The sequence below is a fragment of the Tursiops truncatus genome, chromosome X (genome assembly GCF_011762595.2).
Source record: "Tursiops truncatus isolate mTurTru1 chromosome X, mTurTru1.mat.Y, whole genome shotgun sequence".
In the NCBI taxonomy this organism is placed as follows: domain Eukaryota; kingdom Metazoa; phylum Chordata; class Mammalia; order Artiodactyla; family Delphinidae; genus Tursiops; species Tursiops truncatus.
Window position 1 is genome coordinate 57,608,850 of NC_047055.1, and position 25,728 is coordinate 57,634,577.

The 25,728-nt window shown below is 37.6% G+C and overlaps 1 protein-coding gene across 6 annotated transcripts in view; it reads left to right on the forward strand.

The window, feature by feature from the left end:
* Positions 1-25,728, forward strand: part of POF1B (POF1B actin binding protein) — a 102,943-nt gene that overhangs the window by 5,427 nt on the left and 71,788 nt on the right. For 2 of the 6 annotated variants that reach the window (XM_033849926.2, XM_033849924.2), the window contains exons 2-4: positions 13,808-13,882; positions 16,181-16,261; positions 18,609-18,785. The exons of 1 other annotated variant lie outside the window; for it this stretch is intronic. In XM_033849926.2, the coding sequence (XP_033705817.1) occupies positions 13,808-13,882; positions 16,181-16,261; positions 18,609-18,785 (333 nt within the window). The remainder of the gene's footprint in view (positions 1-13,807; positions 13,883-16,180; positions 16,262-18,608; positions 18,786-25,728) is intronic. 3 more of the 6 variants (XM_033849925.2, XM_073798990.1, XM_033849927.2) reach the window with 3 other exon arrangements.

Consider the following 25,728-nt stretch of genomic DNA (forward strand, 5'->3'; position numbering starts at 1 on the left):
TTGAACTCTTTGATCAGAGCTATCAATAGGAAAATGAAAGCCAATAGGTATTGACTGAAAATGTTCATATTACGTAGAGCCTAAAGATCAGTCACAGAGAACATTGTGTGGAGAAAGTGCCCATGCAAATGAATCTATGTGTAGTGTCCCAGAGAGAACTACAAATAATAAATGTGCATTGATGAGGTAGACTTGGGGAGAACTGAACTATGAAACAGTCAAGTGTAGTGGCTAATAGTGTAAGCTTAGGTTTTAAACTTCTTTGGTTTAATTCCTGGTTCAGGGACTTGCTAGCTATATGCTTCAGTTGCCTCATCTATAAAATGGGGTGATAATAACACCTAAGTCATAGGATTGTTACTAGAGTCAAATGCGATAATATACGGTGAAAATTACACAGCACAGTGCCTGACACATCATGTTAATGTTGTATTACCCAGAATAAATGACTTGACCTCTCATGACCTAGTGTCCTCATTTGTAAAGTGGGGACAATAATACCTTCCTTCAGAGTTGTAGTGAGTATTGAGATAACATGTGAAGTGTCCAGCACAGAGTTAGCACTGGATAATTCTTTCTGTTTGTATTATTGATTTATAAAAATATAGCCAACAAAAGCTGATAGCTGCACAAACTATGGTAATAAACTAAATGAATAAACTATAAAGTAAGGGTTCCTTTGACACTGGGAAGATTAGGTAAACACATATGCTTGAAAGGCTTATTAGGGCTCTACTAGCTAAGAAAGACTAACAAGGAAAACCATTAAAGCAATTTTCTGAAACATGGTATATGATCAAAAGACTGGAGCAGCAGGGATGTATTTATAATGTTTACTGGCATAAATATCCTTTAGAAAGAGTAATTTGGAAGTTCCCATGCTCTTAGAGTCTTTGAACTTGAACCTCAATATTTGAAATGAAGTTTTTTTTAGTGTGTTGTTTTTTCCTTTTTAAAATGTAGTGATGCTGACATTAAAGCTTGCTTGCAGTCTGCCTCTTACCTAATGCACTTAATACTTCCTCTAGAGCTACACTTCCAGTAGGGTAGTATGTGGTTAATTACATTAACATTTAAATTAATTCAAATCCAATAAAACTAATTATTCAGTTCCTCAGCTGCAATAGCCACATTTTAAGTGCTCAACAGCCACATGTGGCTAGTGACTACTGAACTGTACGGCACAGATACAGGGCATTTCCACCACTGCAGAGAGTTCTACTGGACACTACAGATCTATATATTCAAGCTACTCATTTACGTATAGAACTACCTCTAAGATCATTACAATTCAAAGAAATTCATGGTGGTGCAAATGTGCGATCAAAGGGCTGCCAAAGTACAGGGTCAGCTTTAACGGAAACATAGGAATGAAACAAAAAAGGAAGCCACAAACTTTCAAAGTACAAGTTTAGAATGACAATTTCAGTAGAAGAAGAATTAAATTCATAAAATTTTTGAAAAGAGCTGAATGAAATATTTTTCTGTATGTATGCAGGTATAGTCATCCTTTGCTATCTGAGGAGGATTGATATTTGGACCTCTGCTCCGGACACCAAAATCCACTTATGCTCAAGTATCTTTATTTTGTTGTTAGTTTCTGCTTTATAACAAAGTGAATCAGTTATACATATAAAAATGTTCCCAAATCTCTTCCCTCTTGCGTCTCCTTCCCTCCCATCCTCCCTATCCCACCCATTCAGGTGGTCTCAAAGCGCCGAGCTTATCTCCCTGTGTTATGTGGCTGTTTCCCACTAGCTATCTATTTTAGGTTTGGTAGTGTCCATGCCACTCTCTCACTTTGTCACAGCTTACCCTTCCCCCTCCACATATCCTCAAGTCCATTCTCTAGTAGGTCTGTGTATTTATTCCTGTCTTACCCCTAGGTTTTTCATGACATTTTTTTTTCTTAAATTCCATATATGTGTGTTAGCATATGGTATTTGTCTTTCTCTTTCTGGCTTACTTCACTCTGTATGACAGACTCCAGGTCTATCCATCTAATTACAAACCGCTCAATTTCGTTTCTTTTTATGGCTGAGTAATATTCCACTGTATATATGTGCCACATCTTCTTTATCCATTCATCCGATGATGGACACGTAGGTTGTTTCCATCTCCAGGCTATTGTAAATACAGCTGCAATGAACATTTTGGTACATGACACTTTAAATTATGGTATTCTCAGGGTATATGCCCAGTAGTGGGATTGCTGGGTCATATGGTAGTTCTATTTGTAGTTTTTTAAGGAACCTCCATACTGTTCTCCACAGTTGCTGTATCAATTTACATTCTAACCAACAGTGCAAGATGGTTCCCTTTCCTCCACACCCTCTTCAGCATTTATTGTTTCTAGATTTTTTGATGATGGCCATTCTGACTGGTGAGATGATATCTCATTGTAGTTTTGATTTGCATTTCTCTAATGATTAATGAAGTTGAGCATTTTTTAATGTGTTTGTTGGCAGTCTGTATATCTTCTTTGGCGAAATGTCTATTTAGGTCTTCTGCCCATTGGATTGGGTTGTTTGTTTTTTTTGTTATTGAGCTGCATGAGCTGTTTATAAATTTTGGAGATTAATTCTTTGTCAGTTGCTTCATTTGCAAATATTTTCTCCCATTCTGAGGGCTGTCTTTTGGTCTTGTTTGTGGTTTCCTTTGCTGTGCAAAAGCTTTGAAGTTTAATTAGGCCTCATTTGTTTATTTTTGTTTTTATTTCCATTTCTCTAGGGGGTGGGTCAAAAAGGATCTTGCTGTGATTTATGTCTTAGAGTGTTTTACCTATGTTTTCCTCTAAGAGTTTGATAGTTTCTGGCCTTACATTTAGGTCTTTAATCCATTTTGAGTTTATTTTTGTGTAAGGTGTTAGGGAGTGATCTAATCTCATACTTTTACATGTACCTGTCCAGTTTTCCCAGCACCACTTATTGAAGAGGCTGTCCTTTATCCACTATACATTCCTGCCTCCTTTATCAAAGATAAGGTGTCCATATGTGCATGGGTTTATCTCTGGGCTTTCTATCCTCTTACATTGATCTATATTTCTGTTTTTGTGCCAGTACCATACTGTCATGATTACTGTAGCTTTGTAGTATTGTCTGAAGTCAGGGAGACTGATTCCTCCTGTTCCGTTTTTCGTTCTCAACATTGCTTTGGCTATTCGGAGTCTTTTGTGTTTCCATACAAATTGTGAAATTTTTTGTTCTAATTCTTTGAAAAATGTCAGTGGTAGCTGGATAGGGATTGCATTAAATCTGTACATTGCTTTGGGTAGTAGAGTCATTTTCACAATGTTGATTCTTCCAATCTAAGAACATGGTATATCTCTCCATCTATTTGTATCATCTTTAATTTCTTTCATCAGTGTCTTATAATTTTCTACATACAGGTCTTTTGTCTCCTTAGGTAGGTTTATTCCTAGATATTTTATTCTTTTTGTTGCAATGGTAAATGGGAGCGTTTTCTTGATTTCACTTTCAGATGTTTCATCATTAGTGTATAGGAATGCCAGAGATTTCTGTGCATTAATTTTGTGTCCTGCCAATTTACCAAATTTATTGATTAGCTCTAGTAGTTTTCTGGTAGCATGTTTAGGATTCTCTATGTATAGTATCATGTCATCTGCAAACAGTGACAGCTTTACTTCCTTTCCGATTTGGATTCCTTTTATTTCCTTTTATTCCCTGATTGCTGTGGATAAAACTTCCAAAACTATGTTGAATAACAGTGGTGAGAGTGGGCAACCTTTTCTTGTTCCTGATCTTAGTGGAAATGCTTTCAGTTTTTCACCATTGAGGACAATGTTGGCTGGGGATTTGTCATATATGGCCTTTATTATTCTGAGGAAAGTTCCCTGTATGCCTACTTTCCACAGGGATTTTATCATAAATGGGTGTTGAATTTTGTCAAAAACTTTCTCTGCATCTATTGAGATGATCATATGGTTTTTCTCCTCTACTTTTTTAATATAGTTTATAACATTGATTATTTTGCATATATTGAAGAATCCTTGCATTCCTGGAATAAACCCCACTTGATCATGTTGTATGATCCTTATAATGTGCTGTTGGATTCTGTTTGCTAGTATTTTGTTGAGGATTTTTGCATCTATGTTTATCAGTGATATTAGCTTGTAGTTTTCTTTCTCTGTGACATCCTTGTCTGGTTTTGGTATCAAGGTGATGGTGGCCTCATAGAATGAGTTTGGGAGTGTTCTGCCCTCTGCTATATTTTGGAAGAGTTTGAGAAGGGTAGTTGTTAGCTCTTTTCTAAATATTTGATAGAATTAGCCTGTGAAGCCATCTGATCCTGGGCTTTTGTTTGTTGGAAGATTTTTAATCACAGTTTCATTTCAGTGCTTGTGATTTGTCTGTTCATATTTTCTATTTCTTCCTGATTCAGTCTTGGCAGGTTGTGCATTTCTAAGAATTTGTCCATTTCTTCCAGGTTGTCCATTTTATTGGCATAGAATTGCTTGTAGTAATCTCTCATGATGTTTTGTATTTTTGCAGTGTCAGTTGTTACTTCTCCTTTTTCATTTCTAATGCTATTGATTTGAGTCTTCTCCCTTTTTTTCTTGATGAGTCTGGCTAATGGTTTATCAGTTTTGTTTATCTTTTCCAAGTACCAGCATTTAGTTTTATTGATCTTTGCTGTCATTTCCTTCATTTCATTTCTGATCTTATTTTTATGATTTCTTTCCTTCAGCTAACTTTGGGTTTTTTTTGTTCTTCTTTCTCTAATTATTTTAGGTGCAAGGTTAGGTTGTTTATTCGAGTTGTTTCCTGTTTCTTAAGGTAGGATTGCATTGCTATAAACTTCCTTCTTAGAACTTCTTTTGCTGCATCACATAGATTTGGGGTCATCGTGTCTCCATTTTCATTTCTTTCTAGGTATTTTTTTATTTCCTCTTTGATTTCTTCAGTGACCACTTCGTTATTAAGTAGTGTATTGTTTAGCCTCCATGAGTTTGTATTTTTTTACAGATCTTTTCCTTTAATTGATATCTAGTCTCATAGCTTTGTTGTCGGAAATGATACTTGAAACAATTTCAATTTTCTTAAATTTACCAAGGGTTGACTTGTGACCCAAGATATGATCTATCCTGGAGAATGTTCCATGAGCACTTGAAAAAAATGTGTATTCTCTTATTTTTGGATGGAGTGTCCTTTAAATATCAATCGAGTCCATCTTGTTTAATGTATCATTTAAAGCTTGTGTTTCATTATTTATTTTCATTTTTGATGATCTGTCCATTGGTGAAAGTGGTGTGTTAAAGTCCCCTACTATGGATGTGTTACTGCCGATTTGCCCTTTTATGGTTGTTAGTATGTGCCTTATGTATTGAGGTGCTCCTGTGTTGGGTGCATAAATATTTACAGTTGTTATATCTTCTTGGATTGATCCCTTGATCATTATGTAGTGTCCTATGTTGTCTCTTCTAATAGCCTTTATTTTAAAGTCTATTTTGTCTGATATGAGAATAGCTACTCCAGCTTTCTTTGGTTTCCAATTGCATGAAATATCTTTTTCCATCCCCTTACTTTCAGTCTGTATGTGTCTCTAGGTCTGAAGTTGGTCCCTTGTAGACAGCATATATATGGTCTTGTTTTTGTATCCATTCAGCTGATCCTGTCTTTTGCTGGGAGCATTTAGTCCACTTACATTTAAGGTAATTATCAACATGTATATTCCTATTCCCATTTTCCTAATTGTTTTGGGTTCATTATTGTAGCTCTTTTCCTTCTCTTGTGTTTCTTGCCTAGAAAAGTTTCTTTAGCAGTTGTTGTAAAGCTGGTTTGGTGGTGCTGAACTCTCTCAACATTTGCTTGTCTGTAAAGGTTTTAATTTCACCATCAAATCTGAATGAGATCCTTGCTATGTAGAGTAATCTTGGTTGCAGGTTCTTCTCCTTCATCACTTTAAATATGTCCTGCCAGTCCCTTCTGGCTTGTAGAGTTTCTGCTGAAAGATCAGCTGTTAACCTTATGGGGATTCCTTCGTGTGTTATTTGTTGTTTTTCCCTTGCTGCTTTTAATATGTTTTCTTTGTATTTAATTTTTGACAGTTTGATTAATATGTGTCTTGGTGTATTTCTCCTTGGATTTAACCTGTATGGGACTCTCTGTGCTTCCTGGACTTGATTAACTCTTTCCTTTCCCATATTAGGGAAGTTTTCAACTATAATCTCTTCAACTATAATCTCTTCAAATATTTTCTCAGTCCCTTTCTTTTTCTCTTGTTCTTCTGGAATCCCTATAATTCAAATGTTGGTGCATTTAATGTTGTCCCAGAGGTCTCTGAGACTGTCCTCAGTTCTTTTCATTCATTTTTGTTTATTCTGCTCTGCAGTAGTTATTTCCACTATTTTATCTGTGGAATAAGAACTTATCTGTTCTTCTGCCTCAGTTATTCTGCTCTTGATCCCATCTAGAGTATTTTTAATTTCATTTATTGTGCTGTTCATCGTTGCTTGTTTCATCTTTAGTTCTTCTAGGTCCTTGTTAAATGTTTCTTGCATTTTGTCTATTCTATTTCCAAGATTTTGAATCATCTTTACTATTATTATTCTGAATTCTTTTTCAGGTAGACTGCCTATTTCATCTTCATTTGTTAGGTCTGGTGGGTTTTTATCTTGCTCCTTCATCAGCTGTGTGTTTTTCTGTCTTCTCATTTTGCTTATCTTACTATGTTTGGGGTCTCCTTTTCACAGGCTGCAGGTTCATAGTTCCCATTGTTTTTGGTGTCTGTCCCCAGTGGCTAAAGTTCGTTCAGTGGGTTGTGTAGGCTTCATGGTGGAGGGGACTAGTGCCTGTGTTCTTGTGGATGAGGCTGGATCTTCTCTTTCTGGTGGGCAGGTCCACATCTGTTGGTGGGTTTTGGGGTGTCTGTGGACTTATTATGATTTTAGGCAGCCTCTTTGCTAATGGGTGGGGTTGTGTTCCTGTCTTGCTAGTTTTTTGGCATAGTATGTCCAGCACTGTAGCTTGCTGGTTGTTAAGTGAAGCTGGGTGCTGGTGTTGAGGTGGAGATCTCTGGGAGCTTTCGCCGTTTGTTATTGTGTGGAGCTGGGATGTCTCTTGTGGACCAGTGTCCTGAAGTTGGCTCTCCCACCTCAGAGGCACAGCATTGACTCCTGGCTGCAGCACCAAGAGCCTTTCATCCACTCGGCTCAGAATAAAAGGGAGAAAAAGTAAAATGAAAGAATGAGTAGAAGTAGTAAGAAAGAAAGGAGGGAGGGAGGGAGGGGGAAAGGAAGGGAAGAAGGAGGGAAGGAAGGAAAAAAAGAAAGAAGATAAAATAAAATAACGTAAGATAAAATGTAATAAAGTTATTAAAATAGAAAAAATAATTATTAAGGAAAAAAAATATTAAAAAACAAACAAACAAAACACGGACGGATAGAACCCTAGGACAAAAGGTGGAAGCAAAGCTATACAGACAAAATCTCACACAGAAGCATACACATACACACTCACAAAAAGAGGAAAAGGGGAAAAAATCATAAATCTTTCTCTCAAAGTCCACCTTCTCAATTTGGAATGATTCGTTATGTATGCATGTACTCCACCAATGCAGGGTACATCAAGTTTAGTGTGGAGTTTTAGTCTGCTGCTTCTGAGGCTGCTGGGAGAGATTTCCCTTTCTCTTGTTTGTTTGCACAGCTCCCAGGGGCTCAGTTTTGGATTTGGCCCCGCCTCTACGTGTAGGTCGCCACGTAGGCGTCTGTTCTTCGCTTAGACTGGACGGGGTTAAAGGAGCCGCTGATTCGGGGGCTCTGGCTCACTCCGGCCAGGGGGAGGGAGGGGCACGGAGTGCGGGGCGAGCCTGAGGCGGCAGAGGCCGGCATGACGTCACAGCAGCCTGAGGTGCACCGTGCGTTCTCCCGGGGGAGTTGTCCCTGGATCCAGGGACCCTGGCAGTGGCGGGCTGCACAGGTTCCCCAGAAGGGAGGTGTGGATAGTAACCTGTGCTCGCACACAGGCTTCTTGGTGGTGGCAGCAGCAGCCTTAGCGTCTCATGCCCATTTCTGGGGTCCACGCTTTTAGCAGCGGCTCGTGCCCCTTCTCTGGAGTTCCTTTAAGCAGCGCTCTTAATCCCCTCTCCTCACACACCAGGAAACAAAGATGGAAGCAAAAGCCTCTTGCCTGTTGGACAAGTCCAGACTTTTCCCCAGACTCCCTCCCAGCTAGCTGTGGTGCACTAACCCCTGCAGGCTGTGTTCTTGTTGCCAACCCCAGTCCTCTCCCAGCGCTCCAACCGAAGCCCGAGCCTCAACTCCCAGCCCTGCCCGCCCCGGCGGGTGAGCCGACAAGCCTCTCAGGCTGGTGAGTGCCGGTTGGCACCGATCCTCTTTGCGGGAATCTCTCCGCTTTGCCCTCAGCACCGCTGTTGCTGTGCTCTCCTCCTCTGCTCCGAAGCTTTCCCCCCTCTGCCACCTGCAGTCTCCGCCCATGAAGGGGCTTCCTAGTGTGTGGAAACCTTTCCTCCTTCACAGCTCCCTCGCACTGGTGCAGGTCTTGTCCCTATCCTTTTGTCTCTGTTTATTCTTTTTTCTTTTGCCCTACCCAGGTACGTGGGGGGGTTTCTTGCCTTTTGGGAGGTCTCAGGTCTTCTGCCAGCATTCAGTAGGAGTTCTGTAGGAGTTGTTCCACGTGTAGATGTATTTCTGGTGTATCTGTGGGGAGGAAGGTTATCTCCACGTCTTACTCTTCCGCCATCTTCCCGGAAGCCCTCTTCTAACTGATTGTCAAGTATCTTATATAACCTATGCATATCCTTGCTCGTATTTAAAATCATCTTTAGATTTGTAAATACAGTGTAAATACTATATAAATAGTTGAGAGAGCACACCAAATTTAAGTTTTGCTTTTTGAAACTTCCAGATTTTTTTTATATTTTCAATCCTTCGTTGGTTGAATTTGCAGATGCAGAACCTGTGGATACGGAGGGGTGACTGTATCTATCCTTTATATAATTTCCCCAGAACCTTACTTTTTGAAAGAGTAAATATTTAAATAGAGGAAAATTATGAAATAACCCTCCTCAATAAAAATGCACCTCCCTTTCTTTTAGCACATGATCTGGGTTTCATAGCCTCTCTGGAACTGCCTATGTCCCTTAAGCTACTGAATTAATTTTAAACTTTAGTAAGTAATGTTCAAATATCATTCCCATTTTTCCTGATGAGGTAACAAAGGCACAGGAGTGCTATGTAACTTGCTCAAGTTCATGGAGCTAGTATGTGGTAGAACTGGGATTTAAATCTAAGCAGTCTAGTTCTAGGTCTATGCTTGTAACCACCATGCTATACTGGATATTCCTGATCTATATATTTGACTCTTATTTATGTCATACAGTCTCTGATATCTGATTCCTGTATCCCAACTCGGATTTAGGTTAAACAAAGGTATGAACAATTATCTCAAGTGATGTTGTAAAATTATCCCAGAAAAGCAGACTGATTTTAATCCACTCTGATCTTAAAATTGGTAATGCCACATGTACTTATAAGAGGAGAAGGAGGAGAAAAACGGAAAGAGAAGGGTGAGGAGGAGAAGGAGAAGGAAAAAGGTGGGGAGGAGGAGGAAGAGGGAAGAAGGCTGCTACAACTTTCCCAAAGTAGAAAATGACTTTAGTCATCGTGGGAAAAACACCCTTGGATTTCATACTAAGCCTAAATCTACTAATTATAAACAAAATTATTTTTCAACAAAACTCTACCTAAAGAATGTTGCCAACAGGCAATATTTATGTATTTAGCAAATATGAGCCACAGGAATAAACGACTCAATACTAGGCTGAATATTTGATCAGAAAATGTAGGGCCTTCCTGCAAAATCAAAGGGCTTAAATGATATGAAAATTAAATAAAAATTCAATGTTTTATTAAGTTTAGAGTTCTGTATGTACACTCTAAATATATAATGCTGTCTACTTTAAAAAAAACCCTATTGTATTTGTAGAAGTTTAAAATATTTAATCAGGGCTATTCTCTCACACGGTCAGTTATAGGTGGATTTCTTGTTTTCAGGCACCAAAAAGTTACTTTTGATAGTAAATAATAAAAAGAGTCAAATATCTAGTCTCCTATTATGGAAATTACTCAAATCTAACAGTAGAATTTTGTTCCACAACTTGAACAGAAAATATAATGAGGCAGGCTATAGGTGTGGGAACGTATAGTGATTAAGGTTATGAGTTCTGGATTTAGTGATTAAGTAGCATCATGCTACTTGAGTTGGAATCCCAACACCTTAGTATTAGCTGTGTGATCTTCAGCTAGCTACTTAACCTATCTTTGTCTAACTTTACTCATATGTAAAATGGGGTTATTATAATAGTACTTTTCTGATGACAGTTTTTCTGAGTGTTAAATAAGATGATCTATGTAATATATTTGGCATAGAAAGCTCTTAATAGGTGTTAGTTGTCATTATCATCTTCATCAAAGGAAAACAAGACTGACAAGTTGAAAGGATTTGAAATTGTCTTTTCTGTATGGAAAAATAAGCTGGGAGTGATCTCTTATATTCACAGAATGTCGGAAATAGAATGAGGCTTAAAGATCCTCCAGTCCACACTTAAACATACCCACATCCCGTTTCTCACATGAGGAAACAAGCTCAGGAAGATGGCATGAGTGTTCATTATCATAACTGGCTGGTGGTATAGTGGTATAACTAGAAGTAGAACCTAGGGCTCTGGACTTCAAGCACAGAACTCTTTCCACTATATTATGATAGTCACCACCACCCCTTCCCCAGCCTTCAGTTATTTTGTTATAAGGAACATGGGGCTATGGCATAGAGGGCATAAGTACAAAAGATGTAACTATTCATTAGATTTAATGATTTCAACATGAAGGATTTAGGGAAGCTCTGTACAGATGAGTGATGCTGAAAATTAAACATTGATGTAGGTTATCAAGAGAGAGATTTAGATTTCTATTCCTGAGATGCCTTTAAAACTAAGACATCCTCTTCATTCATCCATTCATTCATTCACAAACATTTTTGATCACTTCCTGTAGAATAGGCAATGACTACTTGTGGGATGACTTGCTGCAATCCTGCCTAGCACTAGATGCCACTGAAAGTAACTTCCATCATCAAGACAATGTTCATTTTGGACCTTTACTCACCCTACTTACATAATTCCGTAGACTTTCAGGGGAAAAGGGTTTTCTTTAGCAAGTTTTTCTGAAATTAATATACCTTATATTCAGATAGGTTTTTTCCCATCTTATGATAAGTCTAATACTGCTGTAATTTAAACTCATTCTGGTCACTGCCATACGTCTTAATCTCTTTGACCCATATTAAGCTACCACCTTAATATTTTACTTTTTGAAGTCATTCCATTTGTCCTTCGTTTCCATAAGGATTGTATGGGAAAAGCCACATTTGCCTAGATCAATTCTAATAATGAAGGCTCAGAACAATTATGTAAAGCATAATTTGTGGAATTAATGTACCAGCTTTCCAAATATAAGAAGATTGAATAATTTCTTCATTTTAGCACTAGACTAGTCTTTGTGTAAATACACCAATTTGCCTTTTGAATATCTGCTATCTTGGCATCTGAGTAAAGTAACTGCCTATCAATATATGCCTTAAATATGTAAGATACATACACAGACACACACACACATATTTGTGTATGTGTGTGTATTCTTACTTGGGTTAATTTCAGCAAGTTTATAAAACTTCTCAGTACACTCTTTTATCTTAAAAGCTACTCCACATAGCTAGTGAAGTTTCATTCTGTTTAATTTTCTGATGTCATCATATTTGAATAGGATAAAGGGAAGGGGAAAGAACTACCATCTATAGAACCAGGTACCAGGCAGTGTGCATTAACTGTATTCTCAAAATAACCCTAGTATTACTAGCTACAGCCTAAAAAGGCTAAAAGTTTTCATAAAAGCATCTTTCACACATGAGTAATTTTACACTTGCTGATGGATGTGGAATTGGCATAGCCATTTGAGAAATCAATTGGGCAGTATGTATTAAAATGAATAATGCACATACTCTGTGCTCTAGTAATTCCACTTTGTGGGATTCTAGAGAAGTACTCACATTGCACAAGGATTCTCTTTGCAGCATAGTGGAAACCTGGAAACAATTTTAAAAAGATAGATAAATAAACTATCAAACAAACATTATGGAACACTATAATTTAAAATAATGAATTAAGACATTAATCTATAATATGAGATATTGTTAGGCTTATATTGCAGAATAATAAAAGCAGTAAATATTATTTATACATATATGTATAAATATGGGTAAGAGATTTGAATGAAGAGAGGATGGTTAAGGGAAGATTTTTGACTTTATAAATTTTTATGTTAGAGTGTATTCATGCACTGTTGTATAACTAAAAATCACATTTTTTGTCTTTCTGAACTTATTCCTGTTGGATCTCTGGGCCAAATCCACCTGCACTTGGTTGTATTTGTAACCATTTTCCTAAACTGAAGAACACGTACATTTTTGGTCTAAAGTCTTTAATTCTGTGCATTTGTCTGAGCAATTATCCTCAGCTACCAGCAGGAAATCTGGGAACCTATTCAAAGTCTGCCTAGAAACATTAAGCTTGCAGTATTGCTGTTGATGTAACAGAGGGAGGAAGGATGAAAATCTTACAAGTTGAACCAAAAGGAAAACCACAGCATGCAGAACATTTGGCAGTCTGAGTAAATGCACAGTCCTGTTTTAAGAACAGCAAGTTACACCTACATTATAGCTATATTTTGATATGAGTCTGTCAGTGTTTCCCTTGTAAGTCTGTGATTCTGGTTTTTAATACCTCCTTGATCTGAAGAAAACACTATTTTTATCGTTTTAGGAATATATCCTGGAGTTGTGTCAATTGGTTGTAAATTATAGTAATGTATGAAGAAATTGAGTAATGCTGTCGACTCTTTGCACACTGATAAAGTTATGTAATTTGCTGATCTGGGAAAAATGTTAAGAATGCCAGCATAATCGATAGAGTGAACATTTTATCTAAACATTATCAAAAATCATACTCTCATCTTTATGGATCATTCTTTAACATTAGAATCTACTCTTTGAAATTAAACTAGAAGCAGATCACATGAAGCATAATTAAAAATCAGCTTGAAGTAATATAAGAGCAGTAGTCTTAGTTGTTTTCAAAGGTAGTTTCCTATATTGGTTTCAGATTTTTTTACATTTAATGTTTTTGTTTGTTAAACTTTAAATCTTGTTAATTGCAGACATACAATAACATTGGGGGATACATCAGGCGAGTTCTCAAAAAAGCAAAAAAAAGGATGCAAACTAAAAGTGAAAGAAGTATGTACTGTTATGAAAGCATTCTAGAAATTATTTTGCATTAGATTACTTGCAATGCTGACAAAGGAATTGGTAATGTGCTCTTTGGAGAGATGGACATCATCTAAGAAAGCACTAAATAACGTTCTTATTTCTGACAAATTTGGATTATTATAAAAATAAAGGAAATAATAATACCTTAAGGACGTAAGACTTTTTTTTTTTTTTTTCTTTTTTTGCCGTACGTGGGCCTCTCATTGTTGTAGCCTCTCCTGTTGCAGAGCACAGGCTCTGGACGTGCAGGCTCAGCAGCCATTGCTCACGGGCCCAGCCGCTCCGCGGCATGTGGGATCTTCCCGGACCGGGGCACGAACCCGTGTCCCCTGCATCAGCAGGCAGACTCTCAACCACTGCACCACCAGGGAAGCCCAAGAACCTAAGACATTTAAATGACACTGCTCAGTAACAGTTTCTGAACCCCCTTTTGTTTCTATCAACAGGAACTTCATTCTACAACTCTGAAAATATCTACTTGTGCCCCAAGCACTGTACATATAACCCCAAATATTGAACAGGTAAAATAAGATATGGGTTAGATCAGATTACTTTCTTTTTGTGTAAACCTTGCTTGTCTGTTTAAGTGATCTTTAGGCCCTCATAAAACTTTATACATTCACAAAAATTCAGGAACATAAAACTGGAAAGGAGAGCCTTACATATGAAAGTCAGCTCAGCCCATTATAGGAATGTGAAGCAAGTGCTGTGGATTGAGGTTTTTCAATTTCATTATCTACTCAATCTGATGGCTTTTGTTTGAGTGCAGTTTATTTTTCTCCAAGGATCTCCCACTGATTATGTATATTTTAAGGGTCTTTGATCTGAGCAGAAATGAAGTACCTAGATCTTGGATTGAGTGAGGACGTGGCTTTGTGAATGATAATACTGTACATTTATATCCAGAGAGAATAACTTGCAGGGTCAGAACTAGCCCTTCTCCAAGGTGCATGATTTGAAAGAAACACAAGTTCAAGTTCCCTTAACCTTTGTGACCTAATAATCCCACTTTTAAGATTATTTTTGAGTGTACACATTATATCTCCAAAAGGTAGGTACCTGTAATAATAATTAAATACCATATTAACAAATATGTGTTTAATGAGCTAGTCCCACATATTAAAAAGTAAATTCTGAGTAAATAAACCATATGACATCTTAAGTTTGTTAGTACACAGGAGGGGAGTATAAAGGCTGCAGGATTTGGAAGATAGGAGGGAGAAAGATACTGTTCTGAGAAAACATGCCTGCCCAGACTGAAGTGTCACGATGTGAACTTGAATAGTGAAGGGACAAATGGACAAAAGCTGGTCTCTAGACCTGGGGTACAGTGAGGAAAAGGTGATATTATGCAGAACAAGTAAGATTATCAAAGAAAAGTTTGCCTACCATGTACCAATTCGGCCTGGCCTAGAGCTAGGTCAGTTAGAGTCATGCATTTATTCAGCAAACATTTGCTGACTGCCAAGTGTGTACCAAATATTGCACAAAGGTGAATAGGAACCAATCACTACTCCCAAAGACCTCAGACTAACATGGGTCACACACTAACAAAATATAGGACAGTGGAATAAAGGTTACAACTGAGTTAAAAGTGGAGCCCCATGGGATGGACCACCAAGATAGGATTAGCTCAGAAAAGTAAGTCTACTTAAATCACAGAGCTGTTCACTACACTGAAATCCAGTCATAAAATTGTATTTACTGTTATTTTTCATAATAAATGGCTCTATAATTAAGTTTGCTGTAAATTTTACTTCTGACAAAAAATGTTTTTTCTAGAAAATTTGGAAATACAAAAGAACATAAAGAAGAAAAAATAAAATTCACTCATGACCCATCCCCTACCCAGAGATGGTACTCTTAGCATTTTGTTGTGTTTTCTTCCATTCAAATAAAAAATTAAGATCATACCATATATGCAGTTTTATATCTTCATTCTCATTTAATCTTACATAATGTTATGAGTTTTTAATGTAAATTTGTATTATCAAGATCATTATTTCGATGGCTACATATTTCAGCTTATGCATGATTATTTAATCTTTCCCCTCTCCACAGGAAAATGCTCCTCCTACTGTGCCCTCATCAGCATTATTATTTTAACATTTTCTCAGTTAAAATATGGTATTCTTTTGTTATGTTTACTTGATTCTTAGTTTGTTTGAATAATTTTTGTTGTTTGTTAATCGTTTGCTTTTCTTCTTTTCTGCTTTCATACCGTTTGCTCATTTTTCTATTAGTGTGAAGATTTTTTTTCTCACCGAGGTATAAAACTCTCTTTATATTAATGATACCACTCTTTTTCCATCCAAAATTTACAAATGACTTTGTTCTTGTGTTTTGTCTCCCTTTTAACATTATTTATGGCCCTCGCCCACCACCACACTGAAGATTTAAATGTTTAAGTGTACACACACACAGTTTTCTCTTTGCGTCTCCTTTCATTTTTTAAAATATAGGATGTCCTTTCCAAACAGAAACTCTGATTAATAAATATTAAGCTATATTTTCTTCTAATCATGTGGGGGCATTTACAATGAAACAAATATTTTGAAACTCTCATCAAATATAGTTTGGAATGTGTGATGAATTACTATGCAATGAGTATAATAGAAATACCTAGCATGGTGCTGAGCCCATAAACACACTCCTTCATGTATGTTTTTCAGACTGAAATTAACCAAAACATAAATTCATATGTCATCATTTATGTAAATGGTTTTTAAAATTTCACTCTGAAAATTGCTCCCTATTATTCTGGCTGCAAGGTCACTAAATAACTATGATTATATGCAGCTTTTATCTTTTCTTCACAGGAACTCCATTCTCCAACAGTGAAAGTCACTACATATCCGCAGACCACTATTAGGCAATATGTAGTGCAAAATCCTGAACAGGTAAGCTATATCATGCAAACTCTTGTCACAACCTAGTAATTCCTCAGAAGTTGATAGCTTAAACAAGAAGGGTGAGTCAGCTACTAGATTCCTAATATCAGACTGTTGGAGTTCTTCGTTATAAAGTTACTTTCTGATTATTAATATTAACAAAGTCATCTTTAGCTCCAGACAACCATGTGCCTCAGAGATGCAACAGTTCCAAGTAACATGGAAATTGTTGGGTTATAAAGTCTTTCTGCTTCTATAGCACCACCCTTTGTGCACTTTGAACCAAAGAAAAAAGGGACAAAGTTCTTTCACAGGCTTCATATAAAACTATCACCTGTTGCATCGGCAGTTGGAGTCTTTAGTCTATTTAGATTTGCCATTGAGATATGGGCTAGGAAGAAGAAAATGAAAAGTCAAAAGTTCAAAAATGCCTCCATGCCTTTGTTTCCTACAGTGTATGAACTTTTGTGCCTAGAAATGAGGTCTTTTGAAAATTACATTATTATATTTTCTACAAAGATATTTAACTTTATATTATACAAACTAGGATATTATTCTTTGACTCATTTTGAGGAGAAAATTAAGAAAAATATTTTTCCCATAGTAATAAGCCTTCCTCAACACATACACACACACACACACACACACACACACGGCCTTACTTTAGCTGCAAAAGGAGGTTCTTCTATGGGGTTATAAGGACAAAAGTTTCACAAATAGAAACTGTGCCCCGGATAATACCACAATTCTTTGCTTTTCTCTTTATTTTATTTTTCTACTACTGCAGGAAACAGTTCTCTCTCTCAAAAATAAAACTGATCATTTTCTTCAGCTGTGGAAAACAAAGGGTTAAATTAGGGTAACACACTTGGTACTAGTCTAGTTGAGTGGGAAGTATATATTAATACTATACTTCTGCTTGTATCTATCTATCTCCCATCTTTTTTCTTTATTCATTTAAAAATTATCGTCTCATGTCTCTTTAGCTAGAGAGGCTGTCAGTTGTGCACATGCGCATGTGTGAACCTATGAGCTTACAAGCTCTGTGTTGGAGGGGTTGATTGTTTTGGACATTTCTTTGAGTTTTCATACATCTATGTAAAAATCAAGAGAGAATGTGATTATAGTAAAGCAGCTGCTTGCTCCTTTTGCAGAATCAAATGTTTAAGCAAAAAATCTGAAAAATGTGCGTGGGGGAAGGGAGACATGAGGAAGGCCTCGGAGATGAGACTGTGCCTCTTTCTACAACTTAGCCAATCACTTTATGCTTTCCCCTTTTTCCTCTCATTCTCTTTTTCTTCCTTTCACAAATAAACTGGGGAATATGCATATTTGAATTCATATTACACTTGACATCCCTGGCTCTCAAAGAATTAGTTCTAGATAGCACTTTTTTTTCGCGATGTGAGAAGTATTGTGTTTGCCTAAGATATATCCATGGAGAGATTTTAAATATCGAATCATTTGAATTCCAGCCTTCTTTGCAAGTGATTCTTATGTGACTTTGGATGCATTCTTATTCTTTAGTTAATGAGGAAATGGAAGAATTAATACTTATTGGATATACACTCCATGCTAGGCAATTTACATATTTTATCTCATTTAGTTCTAAAAAAGTGAGAAAACAGCAGCACAGAGAAGTTATCATTTATTCAGTGAATTTTTTTCCCTCAGGTTGAATGGGTTTAATAAGTTTACCATTTCAGTTCCTATTTGCAGCACCCAATATCCTTTGCAATACCAGAAAGACCCATCAGTGGCCAACAGTAAAGTTCAGACCTCCAGAGTTTAAAAGTTCAGGTTCTCTGAGCATTCTGTGTTGCAATGGCACTTGTACAAAATTGGTACCTCCCTATAGTTGGGGGCACGTTAAATGTACCCGTGAAAAAATCTTTTTCCGCTAGAAGGGGAAGAAAGAAAATCACTTCTCAAAACCCAGCAGATCTAGCTGTGAGGATCTAGCTGTGAGGTCTTAACTCCTGTTCCATCTCTTCAGGCTTGTTTTCCTTGTAGTGCAGCAAGAGAACAAATGTAACCTGAGTTACAAGAAACAAGACAGTGATGGCTATAAAGGGAGTGACCAGGAGCAGCAGAGCCTCCTTTACCTCCCACATCCAATATATGTACTTCACAGAAAAACAAAAATCACAAGTCCACAAAATACAACAGCTAGAATTACAAAAACCCATTCATCAAAGGGTGGTGGAAGGCAGGAAGGGGAAGTGGGAAGATAAATGGCACAGGGAGAAATTCAAATCAGTCTAGGCATGGGGGCTGGCAAATGCTAGAAAAGAACTGCAGAAAAACCTGTGGTCCTTTCATACTCACTGGTGTTTAAAATCCATACTGATGTCAGGAAGATTCTGCCTTACCTGCACTGGAGACAAAAATCCCGATTCCTGAAAATGGCAGAAGAGTAGGACATGGAGATAACCTTCCACCCCACAAATACATCAGAAATACATCTACATGTGGAACAACCCCTACAGAACACCTGCTGAACGCTGGCAGAAGACCTCAGACTTCCCAAAAGGCAAGAAACTCCCCACATACCTGGGTAGGGAAAAAGAAAAAACAGACAAAACAATAGGGATAGGACCTGCACGTCTGGGAAGGAGATGTGAATGAGAAAAGGTTTCCACACACTAAGAAGCCCCTTTGCAGGTGGAGACTGGGTGGCAGAGGGGGGAAGCTTTGGAACCACAGAGGAGAGAGCAGCAACAGGGTGCAGAGGGCAAAGAAGAGAGATCCCTGCACAGAGGATTGGTACCAACCAGGACTCACCAGCCCAAGAGGCTTGTCTGCTCACCCCCTGGAGCGGGCAGGGGCTGTGAGCTGAGGCTTGGGCTGTGGAGGTCAGATACCAGGGAGAGGACTGGGGTTTGCTGCATGAACACAGCCTGAAGTGGGCTAGTGTGCCACAGCTAACTTGGAGGGAGTCCTGGAAAAAGTCTGGAGCTGCCAAAGAGGCAAGAGAATTTTTCTTGCCTCTTTGTTTTGTGGTGAGCAAGGAGAGGGGATACAGAGCGCTGCTTAACTGAGCTCCAGAGACAGGCGCGAGGTGCAGCTATCAGCACAGACCCCGGAGAAGGGTGTGGGATGCCAAGGCTGCTGCTGAAGCCACCAAGAAGCCTGTGTGCAAGCACAGGTCACTATCCACACCTCCCCTCCTGGGAGCCTGTGCAGCCTGCCACTGCCAGGGTCCCAGAATCCAGGGACATCTTCCATAGGAGAGCACATGGCTCACCTCAGGCTGTTGTAATGTCATGCTGGCCTCTGCTGCCACAGGCTCCCCCACATTCCCATATCCCTCCCTCTCCCTGCCTGAAAGAGCCAGAGCCCCCGAATCAGCTGCTCCTTTAACCCTGTCTTGTCTGAGTGAAGAATAGACGCCCTCAGGTGGCCTACATGCAGAGGCGGGGCCAAATCCAAAGCTGAACCCCAGGAGCTGTGTGAACAAAGAAGAGAAAGGGAAATCTCTTCCAGCAGCCTCAGGAGCAGCAAATTAAATCTCCACCAGCAATGTGATCTATCCTGCATCTTTGGAATACCTGAATAGATAATGAATCATCACAAATTGAGGAGGTGGACTTTGGGAGCAAAGATATGTATATTTTTTTCCCTTTTTCTCTTTTTGCAAGTGTGCATATGTATGCTTATGTGTGTGATTTTGTCTGTATAGCTTTGCTTTTACCATTTGTCCTAGGGTTCTGTCTGTTTTTGTTTTTCTTTTTTTTAGTATAGCTTTTAGCACTTGTTATCATTGGTAGATTTTTTTTTTTTTTTTTTGGTTTGGTTGCTCTCTTCTTTCTTTTTATTTAAAAATTTTTTAATAATTATTTTTAACTTTTATAACTTAATTTTATTTCATTTTATTTTATATTATTTATTTTATCTTTTTCTTTATTTCTTTTTTTCTCACTTTTATTCTGAGCTGTGTGGATAACAGGCTATTTGTGCACCGGCCAGTTGTCAGGCTGTGCCTCTGAGGTGGGAGAGCCAAGTTCAGGACATTAGTCCACCAGAGACCATCCAGCTCCATGTAATATCAAACAACAAATATCTCCCAGAGATCTCCACCTCAACATCAACACCCAACTCCACTCAACGACCAGCAAGCTACAGTGCTGGACACCCTATGACAAACAACTAGCAAGACAGGAACATAACACTCATTAGCAGAGAGGCTGCCTAAAATCATAATAAGGTCACAAACATCCTAAAACACACCACCAGACATGGACCTACCCACCACAGAGACAAGATCTAGCCTCATCCACCAGAACACAGGCACTAGTCCCTTTGACCAGGAAGCCTACACAACCCACTGAACAAACCTTAGCCACTTAGGGCAGACACCAAAAACAATGGGAACTATGAACCTGCAGCCTGTGAAAAGGAGACCCAAACACAGTAAGTTAAGCAAAATGAGAAGACAGAGAAAAACACAGCAGATGATGGAGCAAGGGAAAAACAAACCAGACCAAACAAATGAAGAGGAAATGGGAAGTCTACCTTAAAAAGAATTCAGAATAATGATAGTAAGATAATCCAACATCTTGGAAATAGAATGAAGACAGTACAGGAAACGTTTAACAAGGACCTAGAAGAACTAAAGAGCAAACAATGATGAACAACACAATAAAAGAAAATAAAAATTCTCTACAAAGGATTAATAGCGGAATAACTGAGGCAGAAGAATGGATAAGTGACCTGGAAGATGAAAGAGTGGAATTAAATACTGCAGAGAAGAATAAACAAAAAAGAATGAAAAGAATTGAGGACAGTCTCAGAGACATCTGGGACAACATTAAATGCACAAACATGAGAATTATAGGGGTCATAGAAGAATAGAAAAAGAAAGGGACTGAGAAAATATTTGTAGAGATTATAGTTGAAAACTTCCCTAATATTGGAAAGGAAATAGTCAATCAAGTCCAGGAAGCACAGAGTCCCATGCAGGATAAATCCAAGGAGAAAGATGCTAAGACACATATTAATCAAACTATCAAAAACTAAACACAAAGAAAAAGTATTAAAAGCAGCAAGGGAGAAACAACAAATAACATACAAGGGAATCCCCATAAGGTTAACAGCTGATATTTCATCAGAAACCCTGCAAGCCAGAAGGGAGTGGCAGGACATATTAAAGTGATGAAATGGAAAAATCTATAACCAACACTACTCTACCAGGAAGGATTTGGTTCAGATTTGAAGGAGAAATTAAAACCTTTAAAGACAAGCTAAAGCTAAGAGAATTCAGCACCACCAAACCAGCGTTACAAGAAATGCTAAAGGAATTTCTCTAGGCAGGAAGCACAAGAGAAGGAAAAGACCTACAATAATAATCCCAAAACAATTAAGAAAATGGGAATAGGAACATACATATCGATAATTACCTTAAATGTAAATGGACTAAGTGCTCTAACCAAAAGATATAGACTGGCTGAATGGAAACAAAAACAAGACCCGTACATATGCTGTGTACAAAAAGCCTCACTTCAGACCTGGGGATGCATACAGACTCAAAGTGAGGGGATAGAAAAAGATATTCTAAGCAAATTGAACTCAAAGAAAGCTGGAGTAGCATTTCTTGTATCAGACAAAATAGACTTTAAAACAAAGACTATTACAAGACAGAAAGGACACTACATAATGATCAAGGGATGAATCCAAGAAGAAGATATAAGAATTGTAAATATTTATGTACCCAACATAGGAGCACCTCAATACATAATGCAAATACTAACAGCCATAAAAGGGGAAATCGACAGTAACAATCATAGTAGGGGACTTTTACACCCCACTTTCAGCAATGGGCAGATCATCCAAAATAAAAATAAATAAGGAAACACAAGCTTTAAATGATACATTAAACAAGATGGACTTCACTGATATTTATAGAATATTCCATCCAAAAACCACAGTATACACATTTTTCGCAAGTGCTCATGGAACACTCTCCAGGATAGATCATATCTTGGGTCACAAGTCAAGCCTTGGTGAATTTAAGAAAATTGAAATCATAATCACGTATCTTTTCTGACCACAACACTATGAGAGTATATATCAGTTACAGGAAAATCTGTAAAAAATACAAACACATGGAGGCTAAACAATACACTACTAAATAACCAAGAGATCACTGAAGAAATCAAACAGGAAATCAAAAACTACCTACAAACATATGACAGTGAAAACATGATGACCCAAAACTTATGGGATGCAGCAAATGCAGTTATAAGAGTTATAAGTTATAAGAGGGAAGTTTTTAGCATTACAATCCTACCTTAAGAAAGAAGAAACATCTCAAATAAACAACATAACCTTACACCTAAAACAATTATAAAAAGAGGAAGAAAAAACCTCCAAATTTAGCAGAAGGAAGGAAATCATAAATATCAGAGCAGAAATAAATGAAATAGAAACAAAGAAAACAATAGCAAAGATCAATAAGACTAAAAGCTGGTTTCTTGAGAAGATAAACAAAATTGATAAACCATTAGCCAGACTCAGCAAAAAAAGGGAGAAGACTCAAATCAATAGAATTAGAAATGAAAAATGAGAAGTAACAACTGACATTGCAGAAATACAAATGATCATGAGAGATTACTACAAGCAACTGTATGCCAATGAAATGGACAACCTGGAAGAAATGGACAAATTCTTAGAAAGGTATAACCCTCCAAGACCGAACCAGGAAGATATAGAAAATATGAACAGAGCAAGCATAAGTAAGGAAATTGAAACTGTGATTAAAAATCTTCCAACAAAAAAAAAGCCCAGGACCAGATGGCTTCACAGGGGAATTCTATCAAACATTTAGAGAAGAGTTAACACCTATCCTCAAACTCTTCCAAAATATAGCAGAGGGAGGAACACTCCCAAACTCATTCTATGAGGCCACCATCACCTTGATACCAAAAGCAGACAAAGATGTCAAAAAGAAAGAAAACTACAGGCCAATATCATTGAGGAATATAGATGCAAAAATCCTCAACAAAATACTAGTAAACAGAATCCAACAGCACTTTAAACGGATCATACACCATGATCAAGTGGGGTTTATCCCAGGAATGCAAGGACTATCAATATATGCCAATCAATCAATGTGATACACCATATTAACAAATTGAAGGAGAAAAGTCATAAGATCATCTCAATAGATGCAGAGAGAGCTTATGACAAAATTCAACACCCATTTATGATAAAAACCCTCCAGAAACTAGGCTTAGAGGGAACTTTCCTCAACATAATAAATGCCATATATAAGACAAACCCATAGCCAACATCATCCTCAATGGTGAAAAACTGAAACCGTTTCCACTAAGATCAGGAACAAGACGAGTTTGCCCACTATGACTATTATTATTCAACATGGGTTTGGAAGTTTTAGCCACAGCAATCGGAGAAGAAAAAGAAATAAAAGGAATCCAAATCGGAAAAGATGTAAAGCTGTCACGTTTGCAGATGACATGATACTATACATAGAGAGCCCTAAAGATGCTACCAGAAAACTAATAGAGCTAATCAATGAATTTGATAAAGTAGCAGGGTACAAAATTAATGCACAGATATCTCTGGCATTCCTATACACTAATGATGAAAAATCGGAAAGTGAAATTAAGAAAACAGTCCCATTTACCATTGCAAGAAAAAGAATAAGTTATCTACGAATACACCTACCTAAGGAGACAAAAGACCTGTATGCATAAAACATTAAGACACTGATGAAAGAAATTAAAGATAATACAAACAGATGGAGAGATATACCATGTTCTTAGATTGGAAGAATCAACATTGTGAAAATGACTCTACTACCCAAAGCAATCTACAGATTCAATGCAATCCCTATCAAACTACCAATGGCATTTTTCACAGAACAAGAACAAAAATTTTCACAATTTGTATGGAGACACAAAAGACCCCGAATAGCAAAAGCAATCTTGAGAAAGAGAAACAGAGCTGGAGGAATCAGACTCCCTGACTTCACACTATACTGCAAAGCTACAGCAATGAAGACAGTATGGTACTGGCAGAAAAGCAGAAATATTGATCAACAGAACAGGATAGAAGGCCCAGAGATAAACCCATGCACATATGGTCACCTTATCTTTGATAAAGGAGTCAAGAATATACAGCAGAGAAAAGACAACCTCTTCAATAAGTGGTGCTGGGAAAACTGGACAGGTACATGTAAAGTATGAAATTAGAACACTCCCTAACACCATACACAAAAATAAACTCAAAATGAATTAAATACCTAAATGTAAGGCCAGATACTATCAAACTCTTAGAGGAAAACATTGGCAGAACACTCTGACATAAATCAATGCAAGATCCTTTTTGACCCACCTCTTAGAGAAATGGAAATAAAAACAAAACTAAGCAAATGGGACCTAATGAAACTTCAAAGCTTTTGCACAACAAAGGAACCATAAACAAGACCAAAAGACAACCCTCAGAATGGGAGAAAATATTTGCAAATGAAGCAACTGATAAAGGATTAATCTCCAAAATGTACAAGTAGCTCAAGCAGTTCAATATCAAAAAAGCAAACAACCAAATCCAAAAATTGACAGAAGACCTAAGTAGACATTTCTCCAAAGAAGATATAAAGATTGTGAACAAACACATGAGAGAATGCTCAACATCATTCATCATTCGAGAAATGCAAATCAAAACTACAATGAGATATCACCTCTCACTGTTCAGAATGGCCATCACCAAAAAAATCTACTAGCAATAAAGGCTGGAGAGGGTGTGGAGAATAGGGAACTTCTTGCACTTTTGGTGGGAATGTAAGTTGATACAGCCACTATTGAGAACTGTATGGAGGTCCTTGAAAAACTAAAAATAGAACTACCATAAGACCCAGCAATCCCACTACTGGGCATATACCCTGAGAAAACCATAATTTAAAAAGAGTCATGTACCACCATGTTCATTTCATCTCTATTTACAATAGCCAGGACATGGAAGCAACCTAAGTGTCCTTCGACAGGTGAATGGATAAAGAAGATATGGCCCATATATACGATGGACTATTACTCAACTATAAAAAGAAACAAAATTGAGTTATTTGTAGTGAGGTGGATGGGCCTAGAGTCTGTCATACAGAGTGAAGTAAGTCAGAAAGAGAATAACAAATACTGTATCCTAACACATATATATGGAATAAAAAAAATAAAAATTGTCATGAAGAACTTAGGGACAGGACAGGAATAAATACTCAAACCTACTAGAGAACGGACTTGAGGCCTCAGGGAGGGGGAATGGTAAGCTGAGTCAAAGAGAGTGGCATGGACTTATATACATTACCAAATATAAAAAAGATAGCTAGTGGGAAGCAGCTGCATGGCACAGGGAGATCAGCTTTGTGCTTTGTGACCACCTAGAGAGATGTGATATGGAGGGTGGGAGGGAGGGAGATGCAAGAGGGAAGAGATATGAGGATATATGTATATGTATAGCTG